This window comes from Crinia signifera, chromosome 4 (genome assembly GCF_055691185.1).
Source record: "Crinia signifera chromosome 4, ASM5569118v1, whole genome shotgun sequence".
Lineage (NCBI taxonomy): Eukaryota > Metazoa > Chordata > Amphibia > Anura > Myobatrachidae > Crinia > Crinia signifera.
In genome coordinates this window covers 307,300,977-307,313,300 of record NC_139220.1, presented here as the reverse complement: position 1 = coordinate 307,313,300, position 12,324 = coordinate 307,300,977, and the positions used below count along the sequence as shown (strand labels likewise).

General features: G+C 47.3%; 1 protein-coding gene across 1 annotated transcript in view; it reads right to left on the bottom strand.

Moving 5' to 3' along the window:
* Positions 1 to 11,902, bottom strand: part of LOC146075784 (complement C3-like) — a 172,236-nt gene extending 160,334 nt beyond the window's left edge. Inside the window, exon 1 of the mRNA XM_083185378.1 lies at positions 11,747 to 11,902. Coding sequence (XP_083041504.1) covers positions 11,747 to 11,808 — 62 coding nt within the window. The 5' untranslated portion in view covers positions 11,809 to 11,902. The remainder of the gene's footprint in view (positions 1 to 11,746) is intronic.
* Positions 11,903 to 12,324: the final 422 nt, after the last annotated feature.

Genomic DNA, 12,324 nt, shown 5'->3' with positions numbered 1-12,324 from the left:
AGGTACGGACAACTTCTTTTTAAGACCAATTCCATCGGTCCCATCCCTGGACATCCTCCTCTGTTCCGGAAGAGTGAGTTGTTTTGGGGTTTATTTTTGGAGTTTTCCGTCCCTCTCCATACTGGCTTTTTATCAGCTCTTTTTTGGATTTTGGAATTTTATACCATGTTTTAAATAAACCTTTCAATACTTTTTGACGTTTGATGTTGGACACCTGCTTCAAGTCCTGGGACACATTAAAGAAACCCTGATATGAACATAGGGCCCTGGTGCCAGGTCAGTACAGTTTTCATAACTTATTAAGTGTGGATAGCAGAGCAAACAAAAGGTTTTTGGAGCCATAAAAGATACCATGATGTGCATATAGGGAATAACCAACAGGTCAGTTACATTGGTTCACAACCTGTCCCTCTTCACTATATAACAGAAGGATCTGATTTGAGGAACGTTTAAAAGAAACCTTGTTTTGCATATAGGGACCAACACCAAGGTCAGTGTGGTCCCATGGGCAACACACCCCGGGAACATATCCTGAGTTAATTACAGGATAACATCTAGAAGAATAGACCAGCGCTGGGAAGCTACTCTATATTTTTTGCTTGTCTGTATTTTTAGGAGTGGTGCTCCTGGCTAGCGACCCAGCAGCGGTCTTGTTTAGCGCTGTTAAATTGAGAAAAATCTCTTTTTGGAATTGTATTGTTATCACCGCAATCGTATGACCAGATCACAGGAGAATCTCCCCCGTGTATGGGCACCTTTAGTAATGACTGCACCTGTGCACCAGCTATGTGGTCTAGATAATGTGACAGTTAGTAATGACTGCACCTGTGCACCAGCTATGTGGTCTGGATAATGTGACAGTTAGTAATGACTGAACCTGTGCACCAGCTAGGTGATCTGGGGCATGTAACAGTTAGTAATGACTGCACCTGTGCACCAGCTAGGTGATCTGGGGCATGTAACAGTTAGTAATGACTGCATCTGTGCACCAGCTAGGTGATCTGGGGCATGTAACAGTTAGTAATGACTGCATCTGTGCACCAGCTAGGTGATCTGGGGCATGTAACAGTTAGTAATGACTGCATCTGTGCACCAGCTAGGTGACCTGGGACATGTAACAGTTAGTAATGACTACAGATATGCACCAGCTATGTGGTCTGGATAATGTAAGAGTTAGTAATGACTGCACCTGTGCACCAGCTATGTGGTCTGGATCAGTGTTCCCTCTAAGCTGTGCGCACGCAAACAACTCGACAAGCGTGCGCACAGACATTACAACAGAGCGCACAAAGCAGCAGTGGTCCCTTTTTGCAGCTGTGGACTCAATTAATGGCCCTTATTCTGATTGACGCGGACTTTACCGCATACTTTCGGATCGCGTGTTTACGGCGTCTGCGCATGCGTGGAGAACGCAACGCGCATGTGCCACGCCTTGACTCGGTACCAGTTCGGCCAGATCCCGTCCAGAACTGTTCACCGCTATCATTCGGGAAATAGGGGCGTATTATGGGCGTCATGCGGAATGACACATGGGCGTAGTTTCAAAGTGGGCAAAACGGGGCGGAAACATGGGCGGACACGGGGGAGTACACTTATGTTGGGGGGCGTACATTCGGAAACCACTCCGAATGCACGCGATCAAAAAGGCCAGAAATGTGCGGTGTCCACAAGTGTACTATTGCTTTGCGGACACCACTCGTTCATGCGGTAGGCGAACGTACGCCTAATGACTACAACCATTAACACCTGAACCCAATAGAATCTACTCCTTTACTCATTACTCACTAATAGGACGCTTGTCAGTGCTTTAATTGAAACCATTGCTGCTTCAAGGAACCCGTACTAAACACCCACATATGCTGTACTTGTCAGACACTTTCAAACTGCTAACAATGGACATGACAGAATATTAATACTAGCAATACACATGTGTATTTGACATGTACTCATGAAACCACACATTTTGGGTAAAGTAAACACATTTATTTATATTCATGTCACAGTCAATGCCAGTGTGATGCAATGACCATAAAATAATACATACAAACAATAAACAACATGGCAGGAATGCCGCAAAATAAATAATAATACAAAACAAATATAATTGCACACAGATGGACTCCAGCAACTCCTATGTGCCACTGCACATGCAGCCAGTGGGAAATGAGGAGGCTGCTGGCCCTTCTACAGCAGGGCAAGCTGCACCTGACCATTCAACAGCAGGGCACCCTACACCTGGCCCTTCTGCAGCAGGCCAACCTGCAGCTGGCTCATATGCACCATCAGCAGAATCATTTGGAACACAACCGGGGACTTCACAAGATAGTACCATGGCCATCACTTCAAGTACAGCTGACAGTAATGGCAGGCAAAAGAGGGCAACAGGGGAACCACAAAGGACATATGAAGCAAGGGCTCAGCTGGTTCCCCTCAGCACGTGATTGGACACAAGAAGCTGACACACACAGCACAATGGAAGATTTGGGAACACATAACGGCGGAGATTAATGCAGCCACAAGTTCATTTCCGACCACGTTTGGCCTTGGTAGGCTCCTTGGCCTGTGCAGCAGCTCTTCGGGGACGGCCAGATGCTGGGGCAGGTGGAGCAGATGATGTGGAGGGGTTGGCTGGTCTACCCCTCCTGCCAGCAGGGAGTGTTGCCGCTGGTAATGCACCAGAAACGGATGCCATTAGGACCCTGTTGCTGGTAACCAGCTCCACCATAAGCTCATTATGGTGGAGGAGGAGATCATTTTGGCGGGTGGCTTGCTCGGCCAGCACCTGAGCACTTGCAGCCATGGCCTGCATGCTCGCAGCCATGGACTGCTGGGTGCTGACCAAGCTCGCCAGGATCTCCTCGGTCCTACGCACCCGTTCTGATGCCAAGTCTCCCTGCTGGTTGATGTCCCCAAGCACCTCGGCCAAGGCGGCCAAATCGGCTTGGCCCGATGCCTGCTGCTGCACAGGCCTACCTCTGGGGCCAGGTGGCACGGACTCCTCCACCTCCTGAACAGAGTCGTCACCAAGCGGTGGGGTGTCTGTGGGAAAAGATAAACACAATTAGTAGACATTCTACGATAATTACTTGCACAAGTTTATGGCATGACCAATATTTACCTTCCAGAAAAGACGCAAACACTTCAGCTGGGGCCTCGCTATCCATCGTGCTCACCCCCCTGATCTCCTCAACTGATATACAGCTCTCGGCCATCACCTCCAGGGGGGTGAGCTCTAGCCCTGATGGCATGGGGCCGGCCCCAGATGTCTGGCTGTGGTCCCACCGCTTGGTCATCTTCCTCTTCAGGTTGGTTTTGAAGTCCTGCCACCTGCAATGTAAGTTGACATATTAATACATGTCACTCCCAATGTTAGCTGTTGCAGCCATTGCTCTGTGCTACATATTACAACATGTGATTAATGTCCCATATATAATATTACATGCAACTAGGATATCAACCGTTACAATACACATTCACAATCACCCTACTCTAACTCTCAACGAAATAACATGGCAATAATGTATGTGTATCGTAACAACCTCACGGCCCATTTGCTAAATGCATCTAAGCATCAATTCAATCATTACTTGGCTATTACTGGCCACATGTATCACAAAACAACTTGCCTCTTCTTCACATGGTCCGTCTCACGAACTTGTGGCGCTACTTCATTAATCTCTGCCGTTATCTGTTCCCAAATCTTCCATCTGCGTGTGTGTGTCAGCTTCTCGGATGGACACTCTATCCAATCACGTGCTCGGGGAACCAGGATGGCCAGCTCCTGTGCTTCATATGCCTTATTTTTTTTGGGTGGTTCCGCTGTTGCACTGGCTCGCCCCTTGCCACGTCCCTGGCCACGCCCCCTGGCACCAGTCGCTGCACTTGAAGTGCTGGCCATGGTACTACCTTGTGAAGTCCCCTGTTGTGTTCCAAACAATTCTGCTGATGGTGGATATGAGCCAGCTGCAGGTTGGCCTGCTGCAGAAGGGCCAGGTGTAGGTTGCCCTGCTGTAGAATGGTCAGGTGCAGGTTCCCCTGCTGTAGAAGGGGCAGCAGCCTCCTCATTACCCACTGGCCGCATGTGCAGTGGCACATAGGTGGTGCTGGAGTCCATCTGGTCAAATAGTTGCTGCAGCACTGGGTCCACCTCTGGTTGGGATCCAGCCATGTTAGCAACAACATTGTCACCTTCTAATACACCTTTATATACTGTTTGTGTAATCTGTTTGGCGGACATCAGCGGCAGCTGCGTTCCGTGCGTGAGCGTACGTCGCTGTTTTTTCGCGCCGCATACGGTGGCGGAAATTCCATTGTGTAAAACCTGGCGAAAGTTCTACATGAAATACTGGTCACCAATGCTAACATTGCATAGAATCTTCTGATACACCTGTGACTATTGCACAATACACATGCTATTTGCTAGCATGACATGACATTTCATTCATGACTACTGTGGTATTGTGGCGTTTTAGTGCAAGCTAAAAGTAGCCCAATCCCTTAGAGAATCCAGCCCACAAGTCATGCAATACTCATCTCTACTGTTATAGACCACACATGTGAGAGCCCTATAAATAGTGACTTCCTGCTAGAATCATTTGTCTCCAGATCTGGACTTGTCAGGGTCTAAGGTAAGCTCTTCCATGCTCCTTGTAGATATGATATCCATTAACAATGTAAGTGTATGAATGTATGCACCATTGCCTCACTGACTACAGATTGTTGGGCCAGCAAAGTGGTGTATCATTATTGCAACATGTCACATGTTCACTATTTCACTCACAGGTCTTCAACCTGTGTGGGTTCATCTATTGCAGGACAACATGTCCCAGCAATAGATGAAATGTGTCATAGTACATGATGTCGGCAAAAAATGCTGACACCTTTATCTGTGTGTTTTGGACGGTGTGTATTGAGTTCATATTATTGTGTCATCATTAGAGAGTCAAATGGATCTGCGGGATTTCACGGGGCGGCCATCTATTGTACGTATTGAAGGCTACAAATCTATTTGTAGTGGGATATGGCCATTATGTGCATAGGTGCATCAGTATTTATGTTCATTTCTTTATAGGTTGCTGAAGCTATTATGCGCTACATGGAGAGGAGGCTAAGGGCACTTGCGGCTCTCCCCACTTGTCGGCCAAGGAGGCCAGGACGTGCTAGAATCTATCGCACACGGGTGACTCTGTTTGCTATGCCCGATGATGAGGTACTTACTAGGTACCGGTTACCACCACATGTAATTCTGGATCTGCTCACCTTAATTCAGAGCGATCTGGAACCTCTACACGGGATCACGACAGCAATTCCGCCTCACACACAGCTGCTGGCGGTGTTGCATTTCTGCGCCTCAGGATCATTCCAACAAGTAGTGGCAGTACTTGCTGGAATATCTCAGCCGGCCTTCTGCCGAATCCTGAGGCGTGTGACGTCGGCCATGTTCAGGCGCAAAGGGCACTTCATGGCCATGACATTTGCCACCGAGACCCTGCGCAGAAGCCAGCAGGCCTTCCATCAAATTGCTGGCTTCCCTAATGTGATAGGGGCTGTGGATGGCACCCATGTACCATTTGTGCCTCCATCTCGAAGTGAGAAGATATATAGGAACCGCAAATTGTTCCACTCACTGAACGTGATGGTGGTATGTGGCCCATCCATGGAGATTCTCGCCTTCAACTCGAAGTTTCCCGGAAGTGCCCATGACTCTCATGTCATCCGACAAACCGGGATATGGCATAGACTCCAAGAGCTGGAAGGCCGTGATGCGTGGGTTCTGGGTGACTCCGGTTACCCATGTACGCCCTGGCTACTTACGCCGTACAGCTACCCAGCACCGGGCCCACAGGAGGCATTCAATCGGGCGCATGTTGCCACCAGGCAAGTGGTGGAGCGCTCAATTGGCCTTTTAAAAGGTCGATTTAGAGTGCTCCACCGCACTGGTGGTGACTTACAATATGCGCCTGAAATGGTGTCGAGGATCGTGGGCCTGTGTATATTTTTCCACAACATTGCTGTGCGGCGTGAGATACCCTTTGATGAGTGGGAGGTACCATCTGAGCCGCAAGATCCGCCCATGCGCCCATCCCGCGCCCCTGAATGCCGGAGGGGATACCAGCTGCGGGACTCTGTGGCGCAAAGATACTTCAGGTACATGTTATCGAGTTGACAGAACACACCAATTATTGTACAAATCACCCCTTCAAATAAGTACAGTGTGTTAGTTGTCAGTGTTACAACACGAAAATTAGCCAGCCTGCCCTCCTAATGGCAAAGAAATAGGAGATATTTATCATATGTGCTTAGTTTTGGGGGAAGTTAAATATTGGTGCTAATTATTATACCTTGTTAAAGGGATCTTATGTGTTTGTTATATCTTCATTATTGTAGTTGATACTATCCCTGATGACTGGTGAGTACATTGATTTATTCTGTAATGTGTTTTGGATTTTTTCATGTGTTGATGTCTGATTTGTTTGCAGATATATATATATATATATATATATATATATATATATATATATATATATCTATATATATGATATTAGAATTTATTCACATGTTTCAACATTTCAAGGAGCAGGCAGCCAGGCAGGCAGGCAGGCAGGCAGGCAGGCAGGCAGGGCTGTTGTATAATGCTGGTCTCAGGATACCTGCAAGTGTGTGTATGTGTCTTTTACACATAAATGTACGCATACACATAGATGCATAGAGTAAATAATGCTAAGTACAGCTATGCGTTGCTAAGCTATAGCACGCGTTGCTTGGCGGAGCGAGGCGTCATTGGATTTGCTAAGTGCATACACACTGTGTTTTATATATATCAGATTTGTTCATTGCCATACATCAACACTACTGTTTTGAAGGCAAGCGAATTTGTCACCATTTGTGTTGGCGCAGAGACGCTGTTCATGTAAAGATGAACAATAAAGTTATTAACACAAATAACTGTGATCAACCAATGCCACCACCTGATTGGTTGATTGATGCCATTGTCAACATGGCGGAGACACGAAGGGCAGAACCCTTCACACATGCGGAGCTGAGGGTTCTTGTCTCCGTCATGGAGACAAGGCTGGGCCGTGCAGGGCCCTTTATCACGAACCGGCATAAGCGGAGGGCCTATGCTGCGGCAGGGCGCCGAATTTACGCCCGCACTCGGGTGCGTAGGTCCCTCGGCCAGCTGGAGAGGCGGTGGTCGGACCTCCGCAGGCGCCAGCCCCAGCTGCTCCAGCAACTCAGGGGCGAAATTGCTGATTGTGAGTATTTTAGCTATGAAATTTCGCACTTACAACATAGCATATATAAACAATAAAATGTGTCTCATGATAAGTGGGTGTCCATGGGTTTAAAAGTCCATAGACTGTTATGTGTGCTTCTTCCTGGTTAACATGCAGTCATGTGGCTTTTATATGTAATGCCATAGCATTGAGGATTATGATGCATACAATGTGCCAGATCTAATATGTGTTACACATTGATAAATGCCTGGGTTGTAATGTGTGAACAAATTACTACCAATCACATACTAATTTAAATGTCACAATTTGGAATCCATTAACAGTAAGGAGCTACTTTCTTGCATCGTTTGCCATCATTATCACCCTTCCATGTATGTCTTGTTATGGATTAATACATGTGCCCCAATGACCCCACATTGACCATGATGTTTTTTTCTACCACACAGCACGAGCCCAAGCACGACAGGCCCGTGAAGAGGCGGAGGCAGCCCTGGGCCAGGAGGAGGCCCAAGACCCGGAGGAGGAGGTGGCGGCAAGGGTGGAGGAGGAGGAAGTGGAGGAGGAGGAGATGGTGGTGGAGGAGGAGGAAGTGGAGGAGGAGGAGATGGTGGTGGAGGAGGAGGAGGTGCGTGAGGAGGTGGTGGAGGAGGATGTGGAAGCGGAGTTGGTTGCGGAGGAGGAGGTGTTGGTGGCGGAGGAGGAGGTGGAGGAGGAGGTGGTGGTGGTGGTGGAGGAGGAGGAGGAGGAGGAGGAGGAGGTGGAGGAGGAGTTGGAGGAGGAGGTTGTTGTTGCAGAGGAGCTGGCGGAGGAGGGGGCTGAGGAGGCCACGGTTGCCCCGGAGGAGTCGGATGACGATGGGGAGGAGGCGTGCCAGGCCCCGGAATACCAGCAGATCGGTATGTTAACATAATGCATCATTCATGAAGTAGTTGTACTGGTATTTGTTATGTTGCACTGGTGATAAAAAAATTTTGACCCATACTATTCATATAGACCCCAAAGTGGGTAGCTACAGATACAGGTACGGGTTAGATGGGGTGTCCAAGGCATCCCTTTCATCCAGGACACCTCTGAATTACACCGGTTTGTGGGATGGCTTGGAGCTCCATTTTGACTGCCACATAACCGTTGTAGTTAAACAGGATCCTGGAGTAAAGGGATGAGTGGATCATTTGTGGATTAAATTCACCTGCTGCAAGCGTTGATTATGACCCATCAAATAGTGGAATCTATATTGTTGGTGAATGTTATTTATAAACTTATAGGATGTATGCTATAAATGGAGTATGGCCCGGCCTACCTTGGAATGGAGTCAGAAGTTGCCAGTGTCCCAGGAGCCTCCTCTACCTAAACACCCCCTGTAGTTCTGATTGTTTTTTTGCCCTCACAGAATTGTAGCTTGGTTTAGACAGAATTATGATTTTGAGGATGTGTACTGTGCATTCCTGACATTTGCATAACTCCCATGCCACGAACCATCACTGAACTTAAACTGAGCAGATTGTGACAAGTTCTTATTGACGGAGGCCATGACCTGGTTGTCATTGGTTAGTCATGGGTGGGTTGTGACTGAGAAGAAACAATATGACTGTTATGTCTTCTGCAGAGTAAAGGGTATAGGCCAAAAAATACAGTATGTAGTAAATAAGTTAGCATGTATGTATATATGTATGTGTCATATCTATTTATCTATGTGTGTCTCTATCTCTCTACATCATGGGTCCTCAAACTGCGGCCCTCCAGATGTTGTGAAACTACAAATCCCGCCATGCCTTGCCACAGTTTTAACACTTCCTTATAGCAAAACTGTGGCAAGGCATGCTGGGATTTGTAGTTTCACAACATCTGGAGGGCCGCAGTTTGAGGACCCATGCTCTACATAGATATATATATATATATATATATACACACATGTCACCTAGCATTTGTGCAATTTATGTCGCAGTATGTGAAATGTATGCAAGAATAACATGACTAATTTTTGCCCCTTTGACATGCCCACAGATGACACCACACCGGCAGATGAGGGGGTGCGTGGGGCCCTCCTGCGAGCGGAGCACCATCTGCGGCTCCTTCAAGCAGACCTGCAGGACCTCAAAGACCTGCTTATTTAATTTATAATTTTATATTTTTTTATTTCTGTTAATTGTCTGTTTAAATAAATTCTTTATGCAAGTTTACAGTTGTTGGTTTTATTTGCACTTTAAATAGTATATGTGTAGATTGGTTATAATCTTTTACACAGGGTGTAATACAAACCATTGCACTTACATTGCTGTAAGGGTTAATGTGTGCAATGCATGTGTTAGGCATGCTTGTAAGGATATATTGGAATCTAATTGATTCCAATTCCAAATAAGCATTTTTTTATGAGGATAGGTAATTGAATAAGTGGGTCATGTGATGTATACCAGAAGATACTTCATAGTGGGTTGTTTGGCGTAAATACTCCGCTTACGTGCGGTAGCACCGCTTGGCTCCCGTTCGGATATGGTATTCCCGAGCATACTCTGTAATACTCTGTAATACCGTGCCGAATCGGAGTGTTTCTCCCGCACACGCATGCTTTGTATGTCGTCCGTAAACACGCCCTGTTCTTAAAGAGTGAGTCCGTCCGAATGCGGAGGACACGTGGGCGTTTCTACGGACGATGGCCGCACGCGGCAAAACACCGTGGCGTGCGGACCGCACCGTAAGAATGCGGGAATATCCGCACCGATCAGAATAAGGGCCAATGTGTGTTTCACCCATTAACTACATCATGTGCTGTGTTTTGAATGTTTAAATGTTTCATATCATTTTGAAGTAAAATTAACACAAATGCTGAACGTCATTTTCCAGTTATATATAAGTGATGCACAAAAATTTAAATTTCCTTCCAGAGTTGCACAGCCAAAATCTTTTGCCGCACACAGACTTCGTAAAATTAGAGGGAACATTGGTCTGGATAATGTGAGAGTTAGTAATGACTGCACCTGTGCACCAGCTAGGTGATCTGGGACATGTGACAGTTAGTAATGACTACAGCTGTGCACCAGCTAGGTGATCTGGGACATGTGAGAGTTAGTAATGACTGCACCTGTGCACCAGCTAGGTGATCTGGGACATGTAACAGTTAGTGACTGCACCTGTGCACCAGCTATGTGGTCTGGAAAACGAGTACCGTTAGTGGATCTGGTTTGGCCGCCCCCACTGTAGAGGAATATGGGCTCTAGATTGCACACCCTGGGGAAATTTACTCAGACGGGAGTTCTATTGAAGATAGGATGTTGCTATGGGCAACCAATCAGATTCAATCTATTATCTTCTAGAAGGTGGCAAATGAATAAGAAGTACAATCTGATTGGTTGCCAGTACCAACAACCCATCTTCAACAGAACTCCCATTCTAGTATATTTGCCCCCCGACAGTAACTATAGGCGCCACCTTGCTGAGATTTATCATTATATGCAACAAGCGGAGCGGGGTGCAGGTGCAATCACCTGATATAGAACACTTTTTATATATGTATCAAATAAGAGGTTGTTAGCATAGATTTGGCCACAGATATGAACATGCCCATCAATATTGATGACACCTCTGTTGAGAAGGTCCCTAACACTCTGGGGTTCATGTCAGGTATACTTGCCTACTGTTAATTTCACCTCTCCGAGAGAAGCCCGGAGAGGCAACACGTCAGGGGGGCTGGAGCAAGTCTGACATCATTTGGCCCCACCCCCATGCCGGAAAACACCGTGATTCGCGGGCCGCAAGAGAGGGGGCGGGGCTTAAATGACGCAAAATGCAGTGATCGCGTCATTTTAGCCCCGTCCCCTCTCCACGGACCCACAATTTCAGGTAATTAAACCAGCGGGCATGGGGGGAGCGGGGGCAATTAGCAGAATGCGGGAGACTTGCCCACCTTCCCGGGGGGCCAGGAGAAGGATCCAATTTCCGGGAGGCTCCCGGCCATTCCGGGAGGGTAGGCAAGCCTGATGTCAGGGCACCCCCAAACTAGTCCAGCTACCCCCCCCTAACTTGGGCATCACATAAATGAAATATAGCAATGAGGTCTTACACTCTATATACCGCCTGATACACTGTAAGGTGAGTATAAGCATCTAGTGGAAAAGGTGTTACAACAATGTAAAAGGTGTAGCACATCTTTCAGTCTTATATGATGTGGTGGCTTTACAACAAAACAACAGAATGGCCTGGATGCAGGAACACCGGACTGCACTGGATAGTAGAGTGTGTCTCCATCTGTCCCTTCTGGGGGTGTATGTTACAGCAGTCACTGGGGAGATTACAACCTCACTGTCCGTTCCTGGATCATAGAGAAAAGCTGCAATCTCTCCTTCCCTGTCTCCCCAGTCACTGCTGTTGTATAGGCCACCCCTCAGGTGGGGACGGATGTGGAAGCACTCTACTATATACTCAGTGGGTAAGATTGCTGCTGGAATCTGGTCCGATCAGGCATTCCGGGGTCCAGGCCCTTCGAGTTTTTACCCAATCCCGACGATACTCACTGTTGTGCGTAGGTCCCGATAATCCCACATAGGAGGATGAGACAGAGACCTCTGCTCTCCATGGCTCTGTCTGGGGTCTGTGCTGCCGCTGGGTGGTGGGGGGTTATATAGAGAGTCACCCTATGAGGTCTGGAGCTCTGAGCAAACAATCCCTTTAATCAGTAACTGGACAAAATTAGGTGCCAATGTCTGCACGCAAATATTATCCTGGCAGGAATAGAAATTACAAAATCAAGGTTTACGGGAAATTACACACACAAACATTCTAATGGGGCATACACATGGGGCAATTTTAGGGCATTTTTAGAAAAATTCTAGAAAATGCCCCTACATCGCTCCATGTGTATGGCCATAGTGATCCCGTGTGTCGCTATCGCCAGGTGATTCATATCCTTCATGCTGGATAAATCTAATGAGATCGCCGGTCAGGGCCAGTGTTCTCATTGGAGAACATTGGCCCTGACAGATCACCCAGCACACAGCGCTGACACTTCGCTGTGCAGCACTATGTGCTGAACGATCCTGAGCGATCTACACTCATCGGTGTCATCCTGTGTGTAGGCCCCTAAACACACAGA